The sequence below is a fragment of the Sinocyclocheilus grahami genome, unplaced genomic scaffold (genome assembly GCF_001515645.1).
Source record: "Sinocyclocheilus grahami isolate Dianchi unplaced genomic scaffold, SAMN03320097.WGS_v1.1 scaffold507.1, whole genome shotgun sequence".
In the NCBI taxonomy this organism is placed as follows: domain Eukaryota; kingdom Metazoa; phylum Chordata; class Actinopteri; order Cypriniformes; family Cyprinidae; genus Sinocyclocheilus; species Sinocyclocheilus grahami.
In genome coordinates, this window is record NW_015505686.1 from 20,335 (window position 1) to 46,998 (window position 26,664).

Genomic DNA, 26,664 nt, shown 5'->3' on the forward strand with positions numbered 1-26,664 from the left:
TGCGCAATAAAATGGTTTGTGATTTTTTTTTTTTGTTGTTGTTGTTTTTTTTTTGTTGCGTAACTTCTCAGTGAACTACGGCTCTGTGTAGTAAATGCTGCTCCATCTGAAAGCATGTGAAAAATACAACATTTAATAACATGCTTTTACTCCGAACTTACTTCATAGCGTCAGTCGAGTGTTTGAAAGAAATCCTTCTGTGAGATGATGACAGAATAAGGCACGCAACATATTTCATAGTATTCTAAGCAGTGAAAAGGCATTGCATTATAAATATACTTTACTTTAATGAAAATTATAATAATAATAACTTGGATAAACCATATATTGTCATAATCGTGTGTTTATTAGTCACGTTGCATCAATAAAAGCAGTTAAATCTTCTGTTTATCCAGCTACCGCTATAGGCATTTCCTAGGTTTCTTCTGGAGTTTCAGTGCGAGAGTGCCCTCTGGCCTTTGGATGGAGATTTACTGCTGTTCACAGAACCATGGATCACAGAACCATGCTTCACTGAAAGATACGCATGGCAATCGCAGCTTCTGTCGAATCGCGATTTCGATTCCATTTCGATTTATCGTGCAGCTCAAATTAGAGCCCGACCGATATGGGTTTTTTGGGACCGATACTGATATTAGGGGGTTTAAAAAAGGCCTATACTGATATATCGGCCGATATTCTTTGTGTATATTATAGTACAGTACCAGTCAAAAGTTTGGACACTTTCCCATTCGTGTGTCCAAACATTTGACTGGTACTATATATCGAATACAGTATATGCATAAACAGAATATATATACATAAACACATTTTTTTGCAATGATCACTCAAATGTGGTGATCAAAGACACTAACCAGTTTTAAATTCCAGTTGCGCAGATGGGGCATGTTGTAACACTGCATTACAATGTGCTGTTCTATGGCATTAGCGATGTAATTTACACTATTTACTTTAATTAATTTTAACGAGAAACAGGGGAATAAGGCCCTTTCTAACGGAGCATGCTGCACAACTTCTTGTCCAGGCCCTTGTCATTTCTAGGCTGGACTACTGAAATGCTCTTCTGACTGGACTTCCATTAAGCACAATTAAACCTCTACAAATGATTCAGAATGCAGCAGCACGACTGGTCTTCAACGAGCCCATGTTACACCTCACTTTATCTCCTTACACTGGCTACCGGTTGCGGCTCACATCAAGTTCAAGACATTGATGCTTGCATATAGAACAGCCACAGGCTCAGCACCCGCCTACTTCCACTCACTACTACGAATTTACATCCCCTTCAGAAGTCTGAGATCCGCTAGTGAGCGACGCTCAATAAATTATTATTTCAATACAGTAAATCATTTTCAACATCTCGCACACTTTAATGCCCTTTGAATGTAACGTGTACGTTCCCTTGGAACTGGAATACCTTCAGCTTGAGGAGCCCTCTCGAACACCACCCTCCGCGCGTCGGTAGCCCCCCGGGATCGCTAGATCGGACGGCGCCGGACCGCGAATTTAACCACCCGTATCTCCCGAACCCCGGGGGCTATTGACGCGGGGGTGGTCTCATTCGAAAGAGGGCCTCTAGATGTACACTCGATTCACGTTCGAGAGGGTTCCTCGAGCTGAAGGGATCCCCCGAATTTGGTGTGGAATCGCCACGCCGTTACGGAGATATGGCCGTTCAAAGTTTCAATGGTTTTCCATAGACTTAAGCTTTAAAGCTTTCATCCAGGTCGCCAGTAGCAAACAATGGAGCACGCTCTGCTGGACAAACTAAGTAATTACACGATTTCAAGCATTTTATCTGCATTATATGTTCTGTAAAAAAAAAATATTCATATCGGCGGCATATTCGCCGATACCGATATATCGCCGACAGGCTCATATCGGCCGATAATATCGGCAAAACGATATATCGGTCGGGCTCTAGCCCTAATGCCCAACTTTTTTTTTTTAATTCAAAGATGATGGCAAGTACTATTCGTAAAGTCCAAAGTCCAAAATTTCCAGGAGAACTTGAAGTCATTGGGAGATTTGCAAACATGCCGTGAAGATCTAGAATATTTGTACAAGGCTTTTGGAATTCTTGGAAAGCTTCTGTTGGTGTCCAAAGACGTGTGAGAGGTTCTGGATGGAGAGGATTTGGATTTCTGATGTTCGTGGGTGGTTTTGGATAAAGGCCAGTGATGGATGTAGAAAGAGCAGATGGCTGCATGTCTTAACTAAAGGATGGAGGCCCACAAAGAGCAGCCAAGGTCACCATTAACTCCCAGTCACAGACAGAGAATGAGCCATTGGGTTTAGATTGGTGGGTGTTGGCTGCAGCACCTTTGAAACACTCTCTCTCTCTCTCACACACACACACACACACACACACATACACACACACACACACACACACACACACACACACACACAGAGACACAGCGGTTGTTTTGGCTTGTCTGCAGTATGGTCTCCTGTAGCTTGCACAAGCAAACAATGAATAAAATATGAGCAGAGAGAGCTCTGATGAGACATCGGTGTACAAACACACGCACGCTACAGTTTCTCCCTCAGCCCACAGAGGGCAGAGATAGCAGCGGCCAAATGGTGCATCCATTTACATACAGTGGGTACGGAAAGTATTCGGACCCCCTTAAATTTTTCACTCTTTGTTATATTGCAGCACACACACACACACACACACACAGAGACACAGCGGTTGTTTTGGCTTGTCTGCAGTATGGTCTCCTGTAGCTTGCACAAGCAAACAATGAATAAAATATGAGCAGAGAGAGCTCTGATGAGACATCGGTGTACAAACACACGCACGCTACAGTTTCTCCCTCAGCCCACAGAGGGCAGAGATAGCAGCGGCCAAATGGTGCATCCATTTACATATGTATGTACTTAATAAAAATACCCTGCGATTGTATTTTTAGTATACTAAACTGGTATACTTAAAGTCTGCTAATTTGGATCAACTAATTTTGTGCTTAATGCACCTTAATACTTAGTATATATACTTAGTATTATAGTATTATACTTAGTATATATACTTAGTATATTTGAGATATTCTAAAGTGGAACTGTTGCAAGTATACTTTAGGTAAACTTTAAATATCTTGCATTTAAAGACTGATATTATTTAAAGATCATACTATCCTTTTCAATAGTGACATTAAGACACATTTTAGGCATAATATTAAGAAATGTGCATTGTGCACAAGTAGTACTCCAAATAAAGTTTAATTATAATTTTTATATCAGTAAGTCTCAAGTGATATGTCAGTAAAGTTAATAGATTTGAACTATACTTAGAATGAAATAAAAGCATTTTAAATGTATTACTTTTTTACTAGGGTAAACTCAGCTATGCTTCCTTATTAAAAACATTGGTTGTTAAACTCATTTGCATGCTTATACCTTGCACTAGAAATAGAATGTGCTTTGCTAGTAATGGAAAAATGTCATACTTTTGACTATGTATTAGGAAATCCATGCTCTTAAAAATAGTTTTTTTTCCCTCTCTCTCTTTTAGATTCAGACATCTGAAAACTGTTGCAGCATCTTTGACCTCATACGGCTTTAAACAGATTTGCAGTTATAATTTAACACAGGGAAGTAGAAACAAACTGAATTTCATACTGCAAAAAGTGTATTTTTTTTAAAGTAGAGAAGTAAAATTGAAGACAGTTTGAAAGTTTAAAAACAAAATGTAAAGTCTTAGATCTATCTATCTATCTATCTATCTGTCTATCTATCTATCTGTCTATCTGTCTATCTGTCTGTCTGTCTGTCTGTCTGTCAATTCAATCACACACTGCTTTATTGGCATGACTGTTAATGATACAATATTGCCAAAGCTTAGTATACATGTACAAAAAGAAAAAATATATATAATAACAATAATAATAATTAAATGAACATCATGTCTGGTCTGTCTGTCGGTCGGTCGGTCTGTCTGTTGGTCTGTCTGTCTGTCTGTCGTTCTCTCTCTCTGTCTGTCTGTCTCTCTGTTTGTATTTTTTGGAGCTCAGTATCTACAAAACTTTCTATTGATTTATCTGAGATACTTAAAAATATGATAGATATGATGATAGATACCGTAGAAATACCTGATTCTGTCCCTGTGTTTTTGTTCCTCTGTGACTCATTTTTCCATCCCTGTCTGATCTGTACACACCACACAATTTATCACTCAACATATGGAAATCTCTCTCTCTGCAGTCTCTCTACCTGTCTTTCTGTCTGGTTCCAGAATGTATTCAATGTTGGTCTGGGTGTTTTTTTTTCAATATATAGATGTATAATTTATGACCTTGGTAGTCGCAGTCTGTTTGGCATCAGGCTGTGATTGATGGATGTCAGATTACATCAGCTGTCAGACATTTTTGATGTTAGTGATGATGCTTTCCCTTTGATAATGACATTTGCCGTGTATGACATATGGTGACATATGGTGCAATATTAGGCAGTGAAACAGTTTTATAACTAAAGGCCATTTGAACAAACCCCTCACCTCAAGTATCAATGAATTCTCATTAGACCTCAGATTTTCATCTGGTAGAAAAATACAGACTACTGTAAATTGAAAGAGTGGCTTGAGTTGAGCTTGAAATGAAAAAGTCTGGTGGGCTCTTTTGACCACCCAGAACACCTTAGCAACCATGTGGAACACTATAGCAACTGTTTACAACCGCCCATAACTCCTTAAAAACCACATAGCAATTCCCTGGAATCCATCTATAGCATTCTTGTGTTGTGTTGGTGACTTTGGAAAGATATGGAATTGTAGTTAAATATGTATGAGCTTTGTATTTGTGATTCTGAATGATATTGAGGAGTGCATTGGATGCGTGACACTGTGACCAGCTCTTCGTGAGAATCTCATGGCTTAAGCAGTGACCTTTCACTGTCTAACCAGGCAGATGCACGTTTAGCTCAGGGCTTTGGATTTGTCTGCTGTGTGCATGCATGTTGATTTTCGTGTCTTTTTATTTTTCTATACCAGAGAGTTTTCTTTCCAGTATTATGAGAGAATGTTTGAATGAGTGACGCTGCACTGCTTTCACCTGCACACTTAGCATGACTCTGGATTTGCATTATCTGAAGGAAATGGCAGCGCTTGCAAAGCAGCAAAACAAATAAAAAAATAATAATTGTTAAAGTTTTAATGATCATTATTTAAAAAAAAAAACACACATTGAATGTTGTGGGCTTAGACCTTGACTAGTGCCATCCTTTGATGAAATATTGAAGTGTGGTATATTTAAAACATTTTTTTGAAGTATTTCTAGAACTAAAACATCATCGTTGTTGTTTTTTATTATTTATTTTATTTTTAATTTCTCAAAATTACTACAACTTAAGTGATTTATTTGATTTGACAGATAGTAGATGTTGTGGGCTTAGACCTTTATGCATGTAGTGCCATCATTTGATGAAATACTGATTTTCAATATTTTCTGTAATGTTACATATGCAAGACATTTGTACAACTTATATGAAGTAAATAATTTTTTTTTTAACATTATTTGAATGAAAACCTTTTTATTATTATTAATTTTTTATTATTTTTATGTAATTAGTTTATTATTTTATTTTATTTATTATTTTTAATTTTCAAAATTACCACAACAAAATTTATTTATTTATTTATTTTTACATTTATAAATTATTTAAATATTTCTACAAATCAGAGGCTGTGCTTATGTATTACCTCAAGATTTTTGTCCGTTTAGACTTTCCATCATCCAGTTTGCACTCTATACTCATGAGTTATGACCTAAAATGAAAATCATTTAAATAATTTTAAAAAAGGAAAAATAGTCACTGGATTTACTAGTGACTAGTTTGCAAGGTTGAAATAAATACATTTTCAGGTGCTGCAAACGTCTATGCTTTGTGACTTTAAATTTGCCAACACATTTCTTATGTACAGGTGCATCTCAATAAATTAGAATGTCGTGGAAAAGTTCATTTATTTCTCAAATTGTGAAACTTGTGTATTAAATAAATTCAATGCACACAGACTGAAGTAGTTTAAGTCTTTGGTTCTTTAATTGTGATGATTTTGGCTCACATTTAACAAAAACCCACCAATTCACTACATCAACAAATTAGAATATGGTGACATGCCAATCAGCTAATCAACTCAAAACACCTGCAAAGGTTTCCTGAGCCTTCAATATGGTCTCTCAGTTTGGTTCACTAGGCTACACAATCATGGGGAAGACTGCTGATCTGACAGTTGTCCAGAAGACAATCATTGACACCCTTCACAAGGAGGGTAAGCCACAAACATTCATTGCCAAAGAAGCTGGCTGTTCACAGAGTGCTGTATCCAAGCATGTTAACAGAAAGTTGAGTGGAAGGAAAGATTGTTTTTTTTTTCCTTTTTTAAGAGTGACATCTTTAAAATCTTAATTACTGCATCTTGATGACCCAAAGTCAGTACAGTTCCCTCTGAATTCTTTTAAGTTTTCTACAGAATTGTATTTGAATTTAAGTGCATTTGGATTTTATGAGCTTATGAGCAAAATAAATAAAGTGATTTTAAATGGCCAGACATGAAAAGTATAAATATTAACTTCTTATAAACATCAACTCACCGACAATTTTAAATGGAAAACACCATCAATGCAATCCAATTGGAGATTTTCACACTTTTAAGATTACATTATGAAGTTTATACAATAGATTGCACAACTAAGGCTGAAATGATCACACACATTTTGAATGGAGTCTGTGGACAGTGGTTTGGGCTGAATTAATTTCAGAAGCATTTGGAGAGGAAGATGAATGAGAAAGAGGAGGAATTAGAATCCAGCGCAGGAGCTGTAGAGTCATTCTCATGCTGGAAGTGTAAGGCAGATAAAGTCAGTGTATCAGAGAGAAGGCGGTGTTGCAGTAATAATGTGTTATTCAGTTTTCTTCATGCTGATGGAGGATTATTATCTTCCTCCATGTGTCTCTCACACACTCTCCTGCTCTTTTCATGGTGTGGTTTTTATTGGCTTCCCCTTGTAGTGAGAAGGGATCTAAGCATTATTATCAAAGTTTTACCTTAGTCTGACAGTGAAGAAACATTTTAAAGGTCACATATTGTACACCTTTCGTGAGTTTTATTTTAGGTTTTGATGTCCTTAAGAATATATATTTGCGGTATAAGTACCAAAAACCATCTCAATATATTTTTACAGCTCCTCTCTCAGGATCTCTGATGAGAACAGGGCGATTTTGGCCTGTCTAATTAATATTCATGAGCCTCTCTTCTGATTGGTCTGTTGTTTTCTGAGTGACGCACGGCCAGGCCAACCACAGGTAACTAGGGTCAGCCGATGTCACAGCGCTAGCTGGAGTCAGCAAAACAAAGGGGAAACGGGTGGCGGCCCATTCAAACCAGCGTAGATTCGGCTACATAAGGAGCTTAAAATATGATCTTGTTGTGATGTTGGGTGCCAGAATCAACGTAATATAGCCTCAAATTAGACATTTGATCGCATATCTGCTACCACTGCCAGACAAACCGACGACAGCTATGGTTAAACGCAATAAAACGAGCAGACTGGACAGAAAGGATCGTCAAAAATGCTCAAAAATGTCGGCCGATCTGGTTTCGTGGTTAAAGTTAACCTTTTCGACATGTTTCCGTGTTGTCCTTGCTCAGCAATGGCATGGACGCGATGTTGTCTGGGGGTTTGGCAAAAGGAGAGTGGGACGGTAGGCATTGCTCGGGGTGGTGACTGAAGGCGGTGACTGTGTAGTTCTGACGTCAACTTTTTACTGAAGTCACAACGGTTCGTGAAAAATAGCTAGAACTTTAAGCAGGTATTAGAAAAGGTTCAATAAAGTATTGTCTTTTGTTGTTATGGGCGCGTCTACAGATTTCTTGCCATATGTCTATGTTTCTTGCATCTCACGACTATGTCGTGTATGAAATAATGTCTGTTTTACACACATGCCACACAACAAACTGACGATTTATATATAATCATTTGTAATTGTATATACATTGTTTTGATTAATTTTGGCTGGAACAATAATGTAGCTGTAAAAATAGTTTCCTGCTGAAATTGAAATGTATATACATCTTCATCATGACTAGATAGACTCGGTGAGTTTGTCTTTACTATACATGTTAGATGTGATCCACCTCATAGTAACAATCCTGTCAGATCGTCCATCCTTTGAGTGAGAGTGTAACGCAAAAGGAGAGTGGGACGGTGGGCGGTGTTCGGGGTGGTGACTGAAGGCGGTGACTGTGTAGTTCTGACGTCAACTTTTTACGGAAGTCACAACGGTTCATGAAAAATCACAGCTACTTTATGCAGGCTGTGTGCATTTTACTGTGGACTGACTGTTTTGAAACGTATATGGTAGTGAAATAGCCCCTAGACCTCAGTTATCATAAAAAAAATCAAGGAAATTTCAGTTTTGACAATATGGGACCTTTAATAATTTGTGAAATAGTGCTCGGTGTTGTTGGTTTATCTGTCCCTCCTGTGTCTATGAATGTTTCAGTCCAGAACTTGATTTAAAGCCCCTCAGTATCTTCAGATTCTTATGGCTGTAGATCTCCGTTTAGCTCTTATTAGATCATTTTAACAAGCGTTTGTGTGTCATACTAATATAAAACTGTCAGTCTGTCAATCTCCTTCTAAATAAACATTCTGCCTGTCATTCTGTTGTTCTTTCTCTAACATTCTTTATGCCATTTCTGTTATTCTGTCTATTGTTCTTTCTGTCATTATATCATTCTGTCTTATTCTTTGTCATTCTGCGTATCTTATGATCTCTCAGTCTTTCTCTGGTTCCAACATTCTATTGTTCTTTCTATAAAACACTGTCGTTGTAACATTCTATAACTTGTTCTAACGTTCTGTTTATTATTCTTTCTTTCTGTCATTCTAATGTTTTATTATTCTCTTTATCATTCTATCATTCTCTTGTCTCTCTATCATTATTTGGTTGGAACATTTGATCATTCTTTCTATATATTTTTCTGTCTAATGTAATCTTTTTATTGTTCTTCTGCATTATAACATGCTCTCTATCATTTCTGTCTTATGTTCTATCGTTCTTTCTCTGGTTTTAGCATGGCACCGTTCTTTCTATATATCATTCTTCTTTTGTTCTATCAATCTAACATTCTGTCCATCATTCCTTGTATCTATCATCCTAATGTTCTCTTGTTCATTCTGTCATTATTTCGTTCATATATCTCTCGTTTTCTCTAAATATATTGCTGTTTTTTTGGGGGCTAATTCTAATTTGTGTATATTATCCTTTCTATCATTCTATCTAATGTTCTGTTATTCATTCTTTCATTGATACTAACATTTTATCAATCTTTCTATATATCATTTTATCTAATGTTATATCATTCTCTATTGTTTTTCTCTGGTTCTAACATTCTGTCTATTGCTCTTTCATTATCTTTCATTCTGTCCTAATGCTCTATCGTTCTCTCTATCATTCTTTAGATCTATTGCTCTGTCTTATGTTCTTTAGTTAACTCTCTGGTTCTAACATTCTATTGTTCTTTGTATTGTTCTATCTACTGTTCTAGCATTCTCTAGATCATTTTCTTTCTTGTTCTACTGTTCTGTTTTATTCCGTCATCGTTCTTGCTATCATTCAGTCTGATGTTTTGTTCTGTCTTATGTTCTAACGTTCTTTCTCTCATTCTACACTCTAAAAAATACTGTGTTGTTTCAACCCAACTTTGGGTCAAATATGGACTAACCCAAAAGTTGTGTTAGTCCATATTTGACCCAAAGTTGGGTTGAAACAACACAGTATTTTTTAGAGTGTAATATTGTGTCTGCCTGTCTGTTTCTTTAGTCATCTTTCTATCAGTCTACTCATCTGTCCATCTCCCTATCCATTTATCCGGCTATCTGTCTACCTATCTATCGCTGTCTATCTGTGTGTCTGTCTGTCTATCAATCTAGCTGTCTGTCTGTCTATCCAGCTGTTGTTCTTTCTTTTTATCAATTTAACTTTTTTTTATTTATCATTTACGTATTGTATATGTATAAGGTCCAATAGCAAAAACAGCCATTTAATTGTAAAGGTCAGAAAGAAAGTGGAAAATGGTCATGAAATCTAAATTAAAAACCTTGGCTAACATTATATGTGCATTTAAAATGATTTTGTGGCACCTATGCATGTTGAATGAACACAAAGTAATTTCAATTACTTTCAATTACACAAAGTTTTCAATTACTGTATTTTCAGTACAGAACCCACAGATTTCTTCAAATTTCTGTCATTTGTCACCTCTGTTTAACACATGAGACAGCAGAAGGTTGAAATAGATTCCCGTAAATCATGTAAAGCTTGCCAATCTGAGATTGTGATTTTGGAAAGCTTCATTAGTATGCGCGATATGCTTCAGATGATCCATCAACAGTCTGTCAAGAAACGGAGACTGTATGAAATCATTGTTTATATGCTAATATGTTTGGGACATTACAATTAAATCTAGATAAAATCACTAGAAAAAATAATCCATGCTCTGTTTTTGTGTTCTTAACTTAGTTCCATGGGTTCTGTAGCCTCATTAGCCGCATGCTAATTGTAAATTTTGCCTTTTGCAGAGACTTCGGAGTTTAAACTCATGGTTTGAGATCCCCAGGCTCCAAAAAAACAGATTGTAGCTTTGGCAGGCATGCACGATCGGGATGGATGTAGTCTGCTGTCCTGATCCATTCAGGACTGCTGCCAGGAAGAAGCCCTCCAGGATGACGGCTCACAGGCCCGGGAGCGTGTTGTTGTGGAACAGGGTTTAACATCTGTCTGGGTTGTTTATTTCCATCCGTGTTGTTCTGAAGAGAGGTTCATGGCTCTCGAGAGACAGCTGGAATAGATAAGCTCTGGGGAAGAGCAGACACTGAGAATTAAAATGCTAAAACAGCAACGTGGGTTCAGTCTAGTTTAATATTCGCTCTGTTTGTCAGTGTAACTGTTACCATAATTGGAGGAAAAGTTCTGAAGTGTAGATGGATGTTTGATTTATCTAAAATCTTATTCTCTATACACTACTGGTCAAGTTTGGGGTCGGTAAGATGTTATAGTATTTTTTTAAATAAACCTTTTATGCTGCTCACCAAGGCTGCATTTGTTTGATCAAAAATACAATAAAAAGAGTAATGTGAAATATTATTACAATTCAAAATGGCTGTTTTCTATTTGAATATATTCTAAAATGTAATTTATTCTTGTGACGCAAAGCTGAATTTTCAGCATCATTTGCTGCTCAAGAAACATTTCTTATTATTATCAATGTTGAAAACAGTTTGTGCTGCTTTACAGTGTATTTCCACAAATATATTTTGCATATGCATATTTTTGTGGAAACTGTGATACAATTTTTAATCAGGATTCTTTGATGAATCGAAAGTTCAACAGCATTTTAAATAGAAGTCTTTTGTAACATTATTAATGACTTTGCTGTCACTTTTGAATAAAAAGATGAATTTCTTAAAAAATATATCTTACTGACCCCAAACTTTTGAATGGTAGTAATTCACTAAGAATTACTTCTTCCTTTTATTTGCATCTTTTCTTTTAGCACCTGCTTCTCTAAACGCTTTATGCAAATCATGATCACTACAAAATGTTCATCCCTTTTTAATTCAATTCTGTTGATTGGCAGCTTTCCATCAGCTGTGTAGCGCTTGGCACAATGTTAATTGTTGCATTCAGTAATGAGCCTTGTTTACATAGCATGAAGGTGTGTTTACCCAAATAACATTTTAAATATGCAGTTCATATAGTTTAAATAGAAGCTCATGTAAGTTGGACTGCAGGTGGAGCATGAATAAAGTTTTGTGTCGCTTATCCATGGACATATCCATGAGCAGACCATATGTTTTCAGAGATTTTGAAGGTCTCCCAGCCCTTAAACTGTGGTTGGTCATGTACGTGTGAATCAGACAGTCTCTTCCTGTTTAAATGGTGGTTCTTGGCTCTAGTGTCATGTTGAAGGTCAAACATCTGACTTCGGACACTCTTTTGTGACTAAAATCAAGGTTCTGCTCATAGACACCAGAGTTTGTCAATCTGCTTAAGTAAAAATGTGAATCTTTTTTGTTCACTCTGAAGTGATCAAACCCTTGGTCAGGCCTCAGACAAACAGGTGGCAGGTGTTAATACGAGTCAGCGGGTTGAATTTGAAGTGTTTTTCCTGTGAATGTCTGATGACTGTCATTGTAATGCAGCATCTTATTCATGCGTTCTTCAGTCTTTCATGTGGGAATGAAAATCAAAGCTGTGATTCATAAGGATCATGTGTCTGTAGGGCAGACACTCATTTAAATGTTCACAGACGTGTTGTGCAGCACTCATTTGACTTCGTTATTTGGCCTCTGTCTATTATTCATCCTCAGTGAGGTTTGGGAGCTTTTAGCATCTGAATGAAGCTCTGAACAGGCGCTCCTTGTGTCTTCACACACACAGGGAGATGACAAGATGAACAGAGAGAGCGAGTTTGTAAGATTCGCGTTACACACCAGGATCAAACTCTCAATTGCATTTCTCCTTATGCCGAGTTCACACTGCATGATTTTCAAATTCGTCGGATCGCCTTAGTTTTCACACTGCGTGACTATCTGGGGTAGCATTCAATTGCTGCTGTGTTCACATTGCACGGTGGATCGGTGACAGGGGGTTTCACATTGCATGACTTCACAATAGGAAGAATCGCCGACAGCTCTGTCTGGTCCGCAAACTACGTTTCACAACAAAACACACGTGAGAAGTGATAAGGAAATGACGCGAGAACCCGCGTGCGTCAGACTTGAGTTCTCGAGTGAGACTGGAATTATTAAAAAAAATATATATATATAGCCTGCAAATTGTCTGTGAGCTGATTTCAGCTACAAGGAGACGTGCGTCAGACTGGAGTTCTCGAGTGAGACTGGAATTATTAAAAAAAAAATATATAGCCTGCAAATTGTCTGTGAGCTGATTTCAGCTACAAGGAGAAAAAGAAAAACAGATTATGCAGGAGGGAGATACAGGGATTGGGTGTTCTGCAAAGAGAGTTGGAGGTAAATAATTTTGCAGTAACTGTTATGCTGATGTTGTGGCTGGTCAAGCAAATGTTTGTGCTTTTTTCTGTATGATATAATTGTTCATATATCTATAAAAATATTGATATTCTGGTCTATAACTCCTCCCCGAACTTTCCTCTGCCCTGTATCTTGGTCTCTCATTGGCTGTAGGTCATCGCCGATGTAGTTTTCAGTAAAATATAGATTTTCTGGTCTATAACTCCTCCCTGAACTTTCCTCTGCCCTGTATCTTGGTCTCTCATTGGCTGTAGGTCATCGCCGATGTAGTTTTCAGTCAGAAATCATTGCACACAGCGTGATTGTGAATCGCCGACAGCTCCAGATATTTAGCATGCCAAATATTTTGCGGGCGTCGGCGACGTGTCGGCGATTCCCTCAGATCGCGTCTTTGATAATTCACACTGCGTGATTGTCACTCGCGTGAACGTGCACCGATTTGTCGGAGATATCGCAAAACCTGTCGGCGAGTGAAAAATCGGGCTAAAATCGTGCAGTGTGAACTCGGCATTAGGCGGCAACAATGTAGAGTAGTTTTGGTAAAACGTAGAAAGAAAGTAAACGGCACCTAACTAAATAGTACAGTGGAGATACAGTGACATATATCATGGTGCTGAATGATTGCTATAGTCATGTATAATTTTATTGACATAAAGCCAAGGCAAAAAATCCACACACCAAACGAAATGCAAAGTTCAAGGTCCTTAGAACAGGGTCCTTTTTTGCCTTGGCTTTTTGTATTTTTCTTCTATTAATTGAATCAACGCACCCAATTATAAACATACTTTTTTGCTTTACTTAATTGGCGCAGATTTTTTTTCATAATTTTATTGACATGGTATTCCACTGTATATGTCCAGGTTTTTTTTTTTTGTTTTCTTTTCTTTTTTCAGTTTTTTCCCCCCTTTGTTGGTTCATCCAAACACCTGCTGGGGATTTATGCAACTTACTTCACATGTTTATTTTATTTAAAAAAAAATTGTCTAGTTTTAATATTTTTATTTTTTTTAATATTATTATTTTAATATTACATTTTTATTTTAATATGCAATTTTTTTTTTTTAAATGATCGTCATTTTGGATTTATAGTTAGAGATCAAATTTTCTATTACATCAGACACTTGATATAAAATATAACACAAATGCAGAGAGTGGGAGAAGTTTCTCTCGGTGCAGATGTCAATGTTGATCACAACATATCTGAACTCAGAGCTTTTGATCTGGGTTTTCTTAATGTTATTATGTATTCTTACGATATTTCTGTGATGGATTTCTTCTCCAAAGTTTGCATCACCAAAGGTTTATAAATCTGCATTTTGCATCTGCATCTCATTTAATATCAGCGAGTTTTCGAGTTGATTGAATAGTTAGCCAAAGAAAGTCTTGACTCACATACTGTAATAAAGAGAATTTTTGAGATAAATTGAATTGATTGTTATACAGCAGGGGTCTTCAGTAGGGAGTCTGTGTTAGTACTGCAGAGGCTCTATCAATTAATTCTTCAAATTTTTCTGAGAAATAAAAATAGAATTAAACAAAAATACAATAATATGTGATAATATGTTGACGTATGTTGTGGTTACATGCTATTTTTGTAGTAGCTGCTGTGGTTTGATTCAGAGGTTTACTGGTTTTGTGCAGCTTTAAATATTTGAAGAGTTCATTTGCAAAAACCGATAACTCAGAATTTTTTTTTCAGAAATCATGTTTTTTTTTTATTGTGCATTCCAAGTAATATCAATCAAACTGCAGTTGGGTTGTTTTGATTAAGTAATAATAACTTAAGCAAGTGCAGGTAATTTACAAAATTAAAGTTAATTGTTTTTCTTTTTACATATTAAAAGTTAGTTTTTTAGCAAAAGCAGATAACTCCACGTTTCATGTTTTAGAGTTTAAAAAAACATTAGTTTAATCTTTGTAATCTCTTCAGATGATAATGTAGACGCCTGACAAACGATGTTGTTGTGATCATAAACTATGGATGTGATTACATGCGATACACAGAGCTTTTCCCTCACATTGTAATGCGCTGCTTTTGCAAGGTTCCGTGAAAACGTTTCAGCTTTTATTTTCCTTTTTCGCCCTAAAGAATATATCACAGGTTCATCAAGTTCGTCGAAATTATCCGTCCTCGATCACTTTTAGTCAGCTTTGACGAAACTCCTCTCAGCTAGCATGTCTTTTCAAAGTGAAAGTAGCCTTGTCACCTGACCTGAATACAGCGCGCTGATTCGCTAAAATGGACTTATCGGCTTCTGTTCAAAAACAACAAGGGCGCTTGTCGGCTTCTGCAGTAAAACCTGAACTCGCAATGCCTTGAAAGTGGATAAAACCGGCTTTTTTGACAAAACGTGTTTAGGGAACAGATCGCGCTATATGTGGAGAATAATGCACGGCAATCAGCTCTTTTTTTTTTAAGTGGCGTTTATCGGTTTTTGCAAATTAACTCTTCATATTAATATGCAATTTTTTATTTTTTTAAATGATCGTCATTTTGGATTTATAGTTAGAGATCAAATTTTCTATTACATCAGACACTTGATATAAAATATAACACAAATGCAGAGAGTGGGAGAAGTTTCTCTCGGTGCAGATGTCAATGTTGATCACAACATATCTGAACTCAGAGCTTTTGATCTGGGTTTTCTTAATGTTATTATGTATTCTTACGATATTTCTGTGATGGATTTCTTCTCCAAAGTTTGCATCACCAAAGGTTTATAAATCTGCATTTTGCATCTGCATCTCATTTAATATCAGCGAGTTTTCGAGTTGATTGAATAGTTAGCCAAAGAAAGTCTTGACTCACATACTGTAATAAAGAGAATTTTTGAGATAAATTGAATTGATTGTTATACAGCAGGGGTCTTCAGTAGGGAGTCTGTGTTAGTACTGCAGAGGCTCTATCAATTAATTCTTCAAATTTTTCTGAGAAATAAAAATAGAATTAAACAAAAATACAATAATATGTGATAATATGTTGACGTATGTTGTGGTTACATGCTATTTTTGTAGTAGCTGCTGTGGTTTGATTCAGAGGTTTACTGGTTTTGTGCAGCTTTAAATATTTGAAGAGTTCATTTGCAAAAACCGATAACTCAGAATTTTTTTTTCGGAAATCATGTTTTTTTTTTATTGTGCATTCCAAGTAATATCAATCAAACTGCAGTTGGGTTGTTTTGATTAAGTAATAATAACTTAAGCAAGTGCAGGTAATTTACAAAATTAAAGTTAATTGTTTTTCTTTTTACATATTAAAAGTTAGTTTTTTAGCAAAAGCAGATAACTCCACGTTTCATGTTTTAGAGTTTAAAAAAACATTAGTTTAATCTTTGTAATCTCTTCAGATGATAATGTAGACGCCTGACAAACGATGTTGTTGTGATCATAAACTATGGATGTGATTACATGCGATACACAGAGCTTTTCCCTCACATTGTAATGCGCTGCTTTTGCAAGGTTCCGTGAAAACGTTTCAGCTTTTATTTTCCTTTTTCGCCCTAAAGAATATATCACAGGTTCATCAAGTTCGTCGAAATTATCCGTCCTCGATCACTTTTAGTCAGCTTTGACGAAACTCCTCTCAGCTAGCATGTCTTTTCAAAGTGAAAGTAGCCTTGTCACCTGACCTGAATACAGCGCGCTGATTCGCTAAAATGGACTTATCGGCTTCTGTTCAAAAACAACAAGGGCGCTTGTCGGCTTCTGCAGTAAAACCTGAACTCGCAATGCCTTGAAAGTGGATAAAACCGGCTTTTTTGACAAAACGTGTTTAGGGAACAGATCGCGCTATATGTGGAGAATAATGCACGGCAATCAGCTCTTTTTTTTTTAAAGTGGCGTTTATCGGTTTTTGCAAATTAACTCTTCATATGGATATGCAAGAAAAAGATGAATCAGTGATGTGCATCCTATTTTTTGTGTCCTATATATTTTTTTCTTATTTTTTAAAATGGTAATGGTAGTGTTTTTTTTTTTAAATTAGTTTAAAAATCCTTTTTTGTCACTGACCGAAGTGCTCATTGCTGTAATCAAATATCTCCCTTTTTCTGTCTTACAGAGAAGCTGTTTGGTGAGTTCTTGACCTGGGACCTGCAGGACGCTTTGTCCCACCTGCCTCTGAAATCCGGTCAATCTGTCTCCATCCCTGTCAACATAAGCACCAAACTGGACTTCTCCGGTCAAGAGAACCTGTTACACGACCTGAACGACGGTAAACATCCTCAGGAAAGCAGCACACATACGCTGACATGCAAAAACAACATTATTTGGGTCCGTTCTGGTTTGTCCCATCCAATTTACGCTCAATTTCTGAGAGTGCATCACCGGAGCCGTCGCACTATAATAAAGACAGGCTTGATTGCTCTCTGATAGATAGAAAGGCAGTATTCACTTTGCCCTGTTATGGTAGATCTGATCCAAGCGAGGTGATTTGAAATGGTGTCCGTACTCTCTCATTTCACATTCAACAGAGACATCGGCCACCTCTCTTCAGTATTACCCCCTCTCCGTTCGCTCTGCCCTCTTATTTCCTCTCTGGAGTCATATCCATTTCCTCGTCACATCTTGTTCTTTTTGTATGTTTCCTGGTTATATTACACTTACATCTTCTTTCTTCCTGTCTAGCCTCTTGTTTTACCTCTCATGTGCACTGAAAAGGAGAAATCACCATTATCATAGTTGTTTCTACTAAACATTGAAGTGGAGTTCAAATTAGCTTGAAACTATATAATATGTTTTTGAACAAGACAATATGTCATTCACATGTACACTGTACACTGTACGAACTTCAAAAGTTTGGGTAGTATCTGTAATATGTCTATCTATCTATCTATCTATCTATCTATCTATCTATCTATCTATCTATCTATCTATCTATCTATCTATCTATCTATCTATCTATCTATCTATATATTGTATATATATAGGTATATAGAAAGAAGTTAATACGTTCGTTTATCAGGGATGCATGAAATTGATTGAAAGTGACAGTATAATGACATGAACTTTCTATTCATCAAAAAATCCTGAAAAAAAATGTATCACAAAAATATGAAGCAGCACAACTGTTTTCAACATTGATAATAAGAAATTTTCTTGAGCAGCAAATCAGCATATTAGAATGATTTGTGAAGGATCATGTGACACTGAAGACTGGAGTAATGATGCTGAAAAAGTGTTAAATCAACCAATCAATAAATAAATAAACAAAAATAAAAAAGTAAAAAGTAAAAGTTTTTAAAAGTAAAAATTAATAAATTAATATAAAAATAAAAAATAAGATTATGAAATACATGACAAAATGTTAAAAAGTAATTACAAATAATAAAATGTTTATAATAATAACATTAAAAAAAGAAAAAGATCAAATGATAAAAATAAAAGTAATAAATATAAAAATTTGTTATTATGAAATATCTAATATTAAAATATATTTTGAATATATAGAATTATATATTCAATGAATATTTTAAAATATTCAAATCGAAAATTGTGATATATAAAGTATAAAGTCAATGAAATGTATTTGTAACCTGTTTTGAGCCCAAAAGAGCGACCTCTGAGAATGGGAAATGTCCTCCAGGTTCTCTCTGTCTCTTTGTACACACATGTAAATATTAATGAGACTCGAGGAGAGCAGAATGTAGCAGACTGCGTTTCTGCTTGAATTACAAGCAGGTGCGAGCTGAACGGCCTCCTTCCTCTCTCTCTCCTCTCCTGGGTCTCTCCTCAGACGCTGCTAAAATGTTTTAATTATTGTTGAAATAATAATTTTCTCTTAATTAGGCCGATAAGACAGCTTAAAGCCGGTCTTAATAGCGCAGCATGTCGAGGGCAGTGAATTGTAAACAGTACTGATGTTATCGCAGGTGCTAATACATGATTGCTGTTATTTAGCAGTAATATTAGCACTGTTTGCTATTGCTTTTCCCATCGTGATTGTTTTTTAACTGTAGAAAATAAGATCAAAACAAGCCATTCAAATGTTGAAGTTTGATCTCCATTGTGATGTCATAATGGGATGCGAGACAGCTTTGGTTTTGCATGTTTTGCATGAAGCAGCTTCCACACTGTTGTCAACATATTTATACAAATTTCATACATATTTATATAATAACTGCATTTTCAACTATTCTAACATGCATTTGAAAATACAACATGCACCAATCATAGCTTATAAATATGTTGTCAACAGATTTAAGTTCTCCCAGTGGTTTTCTGCCAAAAATAAAGGTCCTACAGTTTAATGCTTGTCAGCAAAGTCACTTAGACAACCACATTAAGAGTGGAATTTTTAAGTGGAATTTTACTTTTGATCTTTAAAATAACAATAACTATTATTATTATTATTATTAAATGCTATTTTTTATTTTTACAGTACAGTAGCATTATTACAAAAGTTTAACGTTTGAAAGCAAAGAAATTAAGACAACCATTATTATTGGTATTTAATTTGACTGTTGTTCTATTAAAAATATTATTATTATTATAAAATCTTGTTTTTACTGTTTTACAGTAATACTGTAGTATTATTACAATTGTCATACATTTGTTTGATTTAATGTTTATAATTTAAATATTGAAGAATATATTATTCATTATCTTTATTAAATATTTTATAAAATTGTTTTTATATTTTACAGTACAGTAGTAGTACACTACAGTACAGTGTTATTAATATAGTTTAATGTTAGAAAGTAAAGGAATTAAGATATATAGATAAATAAGATATTAAGATACATATTTATCACTATTAGTTTAATATAATAATAATAATAAATTTATTTTATGGTGATATTATTTTATTTGATTTAATTTTTTTAGCATTTAGATTAATACAAATTACTTATTATTATTATTATTATTGATTACTTTAAATGGGAAAAACAACAGGTTTTCCTTATTTTTGATCCTCAGCTGATCACATGCCTGCAACATTACTTTCTTAGTAATGATTTTTAGAGGTTCAGTGAGTAAGCCAATGGTTCAATGAGTGTTGTTAACCAGCTGATGTTAACCAGCAATAACCAGTCAGTTCAGTAAGTCAATGAGTTGTTAGACTGATTCAGTTGATCAGAGTGAGTTTAATCAAACTGATTCATTCAAAAAATTGTCTTATTAAGAACATTTGAACACACTGTACGTTTTCTTTCTGTTCCTTTCGCTCTGTTCCCTTCAACCCTTTTTCTTCGACCGTTTTGTCTCAATCGCTCTCTCTGTGTCTGTCTCCATCTCTGCTGTCAGCATAACTCAGGCTGTGATGGTGCTGATGTCATCACTGTGATGCAGTGCTCTGTCTGTCTCTCAGGAGGCCGTTGGGTTCAGTCTGTACGGGAGTTTCTTTAACATGCCGCCTGGTTTCGTTCATTCATCCGTCCTCTATAAATCGTCTCCCCGTCAGAAAGAGGCAGAGCGCGAGGGCCAGACAGTCAGACTAAACACATTAGTGCCTGAATGTTAAAATGTCAGTGCAAGAACAACATAATGAGAGAGGAGAGTGGCTCCATTAAATCGGACGGCTCCCCCCGCTGAGAGCCCACTGGAGGTAAACGTTTACCCTTCATGCGGGACGTCAGACGACCGCAGAGCCCTGGTGCGGATGATGTCACGCCGCTACATAGGGCTGAACTTGCTAGCCTCACTGGGTAATGTCTGGTAATCGCTGAGCACCACGCTTTTCGATCCGCTGCATTTTACTTAAGCAGGAGAATAAATTATGTCTGTTAAAGATAAGCTGTTCAGGATGTTCATTAGGTAGATCATTTTATTTTATTTTACTTTATTTTACTTTACTTTACTTTACTTTATTTTAGACACTACCTGTACACTTTACTTTACTTTACTTTACTTTACTTTACTTTACTTTACTTTACTTTACTTTACTTTAGATGTCTGTTAAAGATAAGCTGTTCAGGATGTTCATTAGGTAGATCATTTTATTTTATTTTACTTTATTTTACTTTACTTTACTTTACTTTACTTTACTTTATTTTAGACACTACCTGTACACTTTTAAAGGCACTGTATAAAAATAATAATGTATTATTATTATTATTATTATATTATTATTATTAATAATAATAATATTATTATTATTACATTTTAAGGTGTTTTATAAAAAGGTGTGTTATAAAAATATGTATTTATTCATTTCAATGATAATACATTATTTAATTTTTTTTTTATTATTATTATTATTAAATCATTAAAGGTGCTATATGAAAATAATTATTTATTAATTTTAATAATCAACAAAATGAAATAATGTATTATTATTATTATTAAAAAAATGTATGACCTGTTAGTAGTAGTAGTAGTATAAAAATATAAATTTTTAGGGAATATAAAAATATTTATTTTGATGATAATGTTTTTTTATTTTATTTATTATTATTATTGGAACATATATAATTACGAATATATTTTATAATCATTTTATATTTATGAGTTTAAAGGTATCTTTTTAAAATTTTATATATAAGATCCGCCCTCTCCTGCTCGTGTGACACTTAACTCCGCCTCCTCTTACCTCATGTCAGTCTGTTTGCTCTGACCTGGAGTCTGGGCGTCTGAGTCTTGTAAAGTTAGCAGCAGACATTACGACATATTGTGTCAGACACTCTTGAAGGGAAGTGATGTCATTTGGGAGGCCGTGGGACTCGTAATGAGGACCGTAAGTTCTCTGTGTGTCAAGTGATTGAACACCCTCTCGTTCCCTTTCAGAACCCACGGGTGGTAAAACACAAATACTGACCAGATCTGTCCTGATGTGTGCAGCCGTGTACGGCTCTCTTTTACTGAGCAGCAGAGAGGCAGCGTTTGAAAGATGACTGAAAATCACATGCTGTTTAACAGACACGCGTTTTCGTACATGCACTTTTCACCGGCTCCTTTACTGCTCTTCCTCCTCTGTTGAATGTCAGAATTCATCTGCATGAGATTCATCTGTGCATGGTAAACGCTGCATTTTACACTCATTATTTTCCTCAGACAGAGCCAAAGCAGGTCATTTATTTATTTATTTTTCAACGTTTTGACAATAATTGACATATTTCCAAATGACACAGGACAAACCCTCTGGGGTCCGAGGGTGTTTTGGGGCCCTGGAAAAGTTTTGACATGCCCTGACATTTGTGCTTTTTTTCAGTTGCTTACAAACATTTGAATGTCTAAAGTTTAATAACACTGTAATCAGCACAAACTGGGCTACAATAATATGTGTGCAGCATGTATGTACGTGATTGTGTTTTTGAGAAAACAAGGTTTATGCGTGCTTAGTGAAAAACTACAATTTTAAAGTCACTGAAATAAGGCCATAAAACACATACAGAACATTTGTTCACAAGACTTTTGAGAACTGGATCTTGAAGTCTAGACTTTTTGCTTCAAAATTATGTGAAAATCATCTTACTCATTTACAGAAAACAGTATATTGATTTACATTTTCTAAGACACTTTTTGTGTAGAAAAGGTATATGCGAGGAGGCGTGAATGTCTTTGCAACAGGTTCTTTTACACTGTTATTCTCACATCTGAAATAAAAAAGTAAGCAGGCTGTTTACACTAACTACATTATTAACATTATTATGATGTTCACTGATGCTAGTACTAATTTATCGAAACAAAGAACACAATTACCACATAGCAAAAATAGTTTACCATACAGCAAATAAATCAAATGAAAGTAACATCTGTAAGATTCTGAACGGAGTTGAAACTGAAACTGAACGAGCGCCCCCTTACTGTGAGAGATGCAGGTGAAGGCAAGAGTGGTGTATTCAGTCCTAACATTTTTTTTATAAAGCATTAGCATTTTTTCCCCACAGTACCTTAGTATAGTATGCATACTTCATGAGAAAACAGAATGCCAATAACAAAGAAATTACATTTTACTACACTTCTCTGTGAAAAGTGGCCTTTAAAATGTGAACGAGTACCGTTTATTAAATAGGTACATAGGGTAACATTTGATTTCATATTGGAATTGCACTGTGAGGACTTTTGTCAGCATTTTTGAGTGATGCAAACATTTTAATATATGTATTGAACTTGATCATTTTAAACTGACTCATAGAAATGAATTACACTTTCCAATTCCAAAACCATTTTTACTACAAAAGCTTAAATTAGACATTTAAAACATCTATGTATTAATACTCAGGAAACTATACTGACATGCTCCATTAGAAACTTAAAATAAAATGTGGTAAAATTATAACAATGTTGCTTCATTTTATATAACCAGCAAAATCCTTGCAGATCTATCTTAAATATTTCAGAGTATATCACCCAGCCCTGCTGCAAATGACGTCATGCGTTTGAGGATCTGTGTTCTTTAGTTTTGTGTTTTTATGTTTTTGCAGGCTTGCAGACCATTTAAGTCCGTGTTGATGAAAGTCTCATTCATCATATTTATGTTCCGTTTCTAAAAATAATCCAGAATGTTTCTCGCTTGAATGAATTTGTGTGTGCGTTTATAAGTTAATGCCGTTATCCGTATGCGCTGGAGAGATAAAATATATCCACCTGAGTGTGTTCCAGAGAGCCACTGCGGCACACGCACAAGTTTTCCACCTCATCATATTTCAAACTGTCATGTTATGGATTTTAATTTTTATTTTGAGCGCTAAACGCCGGACAAACAGATGCGCTGAGAGATAGAAAGGCGGAGAGAGAGATGGAGAGGAAAGCATTTGAGTGATGTTCACGTCCTCTGAATGTGGGGAATTATAGCTGTATAATTGCGTCCTCTCCTCACATAAGTCACAGAAGATAGTGATCTCTCTTTCCTCTCTTGCTGTTTCTCGGGCCTCTGGCCGCTGTGTTCATGTGTGCCGTATGTCTAATGTATATTGTTGTGTGCTTTCAGATGGTATCAGTGTAACAGGTCTGCCCGTCTCTAGCCCGCTGCGGCAGGTCCTAAAGCCACGTGCTGAAAATAAACCAGTCGGCACTGACGCCAGTAAGAACGAATTCAATCACGTCAAGGTAGGAATTCTGTCCTCAAGCTACACACGCTTTATTTTTTTGCTCACGCTCTACTATAGAGCCATAGTACACTTGATTGCTGTAGAACGCTTATTAGTGAATCAGTTAGGTGTGATGCTGTTTTAATGATTAATGGTCTTATTTTGTGTGTAGAACATATCAGAATATTTTCTGATTGGTCTTTTTTGTTGAATCACGTGTGTTTTTTAAAAACGCATAGCAGTTGTTAGCAAGGGGTGTCTTTCATTTGTTTTTTGTCCGTGGTACTGAAGTTTGTGTGTGTGTCTCTGTCCATGGTGCTGAAGTCCATAAGTTTTAGCAGAAGTCAGATTTGAGCTGACCTGTTGTTGTGATCTCAGTTCATATGAGCTCAGATTTATTCTTTCTTAGTTCTGAGTAGTCCATTGTTTATTTCTAAGTATGTAAGAGGCAGGCCTCACACAAGACAGTTTTGTGTTATTTTATTTATATTTAACTGAATATATTATTTTATATAGTGTGTCAGTGGAAGTAATATAATCAATCCAATTTGTATTTTATTTAACATTTATTTATTTAACTTTATTTTTATTTCTTTTATTAAATTATAATAATCATTTTATATAGAGTGGTTCAGCAGAAGTGGTATAATCAATAAATATAAATATAAATCAATATAAACATATAAAATAAAATAGAAAAAAAAAGTGCAGGTCAGGGGAAGTGTTATAATCAATCCAGTCGGTAATGGAGGAATTGACCATCATCTGAAGGCCTGTTCACACTGACAGGGATCTGCAGTTGCACTCTCTCTCTGCAGTTGGAGACCAGAGGTCAATCATTTTCAAAGTTTCTGAGTGCACTGCAAAAACAATTTTCTTTGCATTTTAAAACATGCACTGTTAACTTGACAAGCAACATGGCATATGATAATAAATCCTTTTTTTTTTTTTTGAGAAATCTAACTAAAGTTAATGAGATTTATGCTTAAAATGCACTACAGAGACAAAATAAACTGAATTCAAAAAGAAAACGCGTACATTTTTTTCTCACCCCATTAGCAAATTTTTTTTTCTTGTTTAAAGCATAAACTAATTTCCGCTCCAGGATACTAATTTTAACAAGCAAGAAAACTAATTTGTTGTTGAATTAAATTACATATGATTTTTAGTTGTTCACCTCATTTGTGATCAGATTTTTAAAAGCTATCAGCAACATTGAGACGTCCAGCCTCAGGAACACCCAGTAGCGACCAGAAGTAAAGCCACTGTCAGTGTGAGCGGGGAATGAGACTTGACAGTCCATCTACCTCCATCCCTCCTGTCATCACTGCATAATTCAGTGCCATTTTCGGCATAAAGAAAGAGTTTGAGGACACCGGGGTGAGAGAATACAGATGCATCCTGAATGGAAACGAGATGAACAGGGAAGCTAGAGTAAGTAGTGAGAGGAGGAAGTGTTGAGTGACAGGACACATCAACGCTGCAGGGTATATCCCATCCTGAGACACTCTGAATGTTTGAATCCGGACGAGCTGAAGGTAATCCCTTCTGCCGCATGTCTGTCAGTGTCCGACTGCGACTCACAACAGGAAGTGTCTTCACTCACTTCCCCTCTCATAACCCTATCAGCACTGTCCACTGAGAGAGAGAAACGGTGCCCTGGCCCTCACTATCTCTAAACCCCCAAACAGCTTAGCAGTGAAGAGAAGTCGACTGCAGCTCAGCTGTTTCCTGTGCAGCCTTTTTTTCTTCTTGTCCAGGGACTGAGAAGTGATAAAGGAGACAGAGAGAATCCTGTCTGCTCTGCTAGGCAGGCCGAGCACAATAAAAGTTCGGATTGAGGCTGTTGGAGAGGGAAGATTAGGGTCAGATACCTGAGAGAGTGAGAGTGCACTTATGTGTGCTCAAGAAGAGGGATGATTTGTTGCTCAAGAAACATGTCTTTTTATTATCAATGTTGAAAACAGTTGTGCCGCGTAATATTTTTGTGGAAACTGTGATACTACTTTTTTTGTTACAGGATTCTTTGATGAATAGAAACTTGAAAAGAACAGCATTTAAAAAAAAAAATAGATAGAAATCATTTTGTAGCTTTATACATGTCTTTATTGCCAATTTAATATATTAAAATTATTAATTTCTTCCTTCCACTTTGAGCACTTTTATGTCATACAGTTTGATTTTTATTAAAACTAGGAGGATTTGTTTTCTTTATATACGAGTCACATAACATTTTCCAAAAAAACGTTGTCTTTATTATTAATTTTTTTCTTGTTTCCTAAATGTTTTTGTGTAGATTTTATAATTTTACCCAGATATAAAATTACTATGAAAATCTGTTATAAAAATATCTTTTTTTTTTACATTTAAACTGTCCACTGAGAGAGAGAAACGGTGCCCTGGCCCTCACTATCTCTAAACCCCCAAACAGCTTAGCAGTGAAGAGAAGTCGACTGCAGCTCAGCTGTTTCCTGTGCAGCCTTTTTTTCTTCTTGTCCAGGGACTGAGAAGTGATAAAGGAGACAGAGAGAATCCTGTCTGCTCTGCTAGGCAGGCCGAGCACAATAAAAGTTCGGATTGAGGCTGTTGGAGAGGGAAGATTAGGGTCAGATACCTGAGAGAGTGAGAGTGCACTT

At 35.7% G+C, this 26,664-nt stretch overlaps 1 protein-coding gene across 1 annotated transcript in view; it reads left to right on the forward strand.

Moving 5' to 3' along the window:
* LOC107554570 (trafficking protein particle complex subunit 9-like) overlaps positions 1-26,664 on the forward strand; it is a 171,180-nt gene that overhangs the window by 18,061 nt on the left and 126,455 nt on the right. The window contains exons 5-6 of the mRNA XM_016237130.1: positions 17,119-17,271; positions 23,929-24,047. Coding sequence (XP_016092616.1) covers positions 17,119-17,271; positions 23,929-24,047 — 272 coding nt within the window. The remainder of the gene's footprint in view (positions 1-17,118; positions 17,272-23,928; positions 24,048-26,664) is intronic.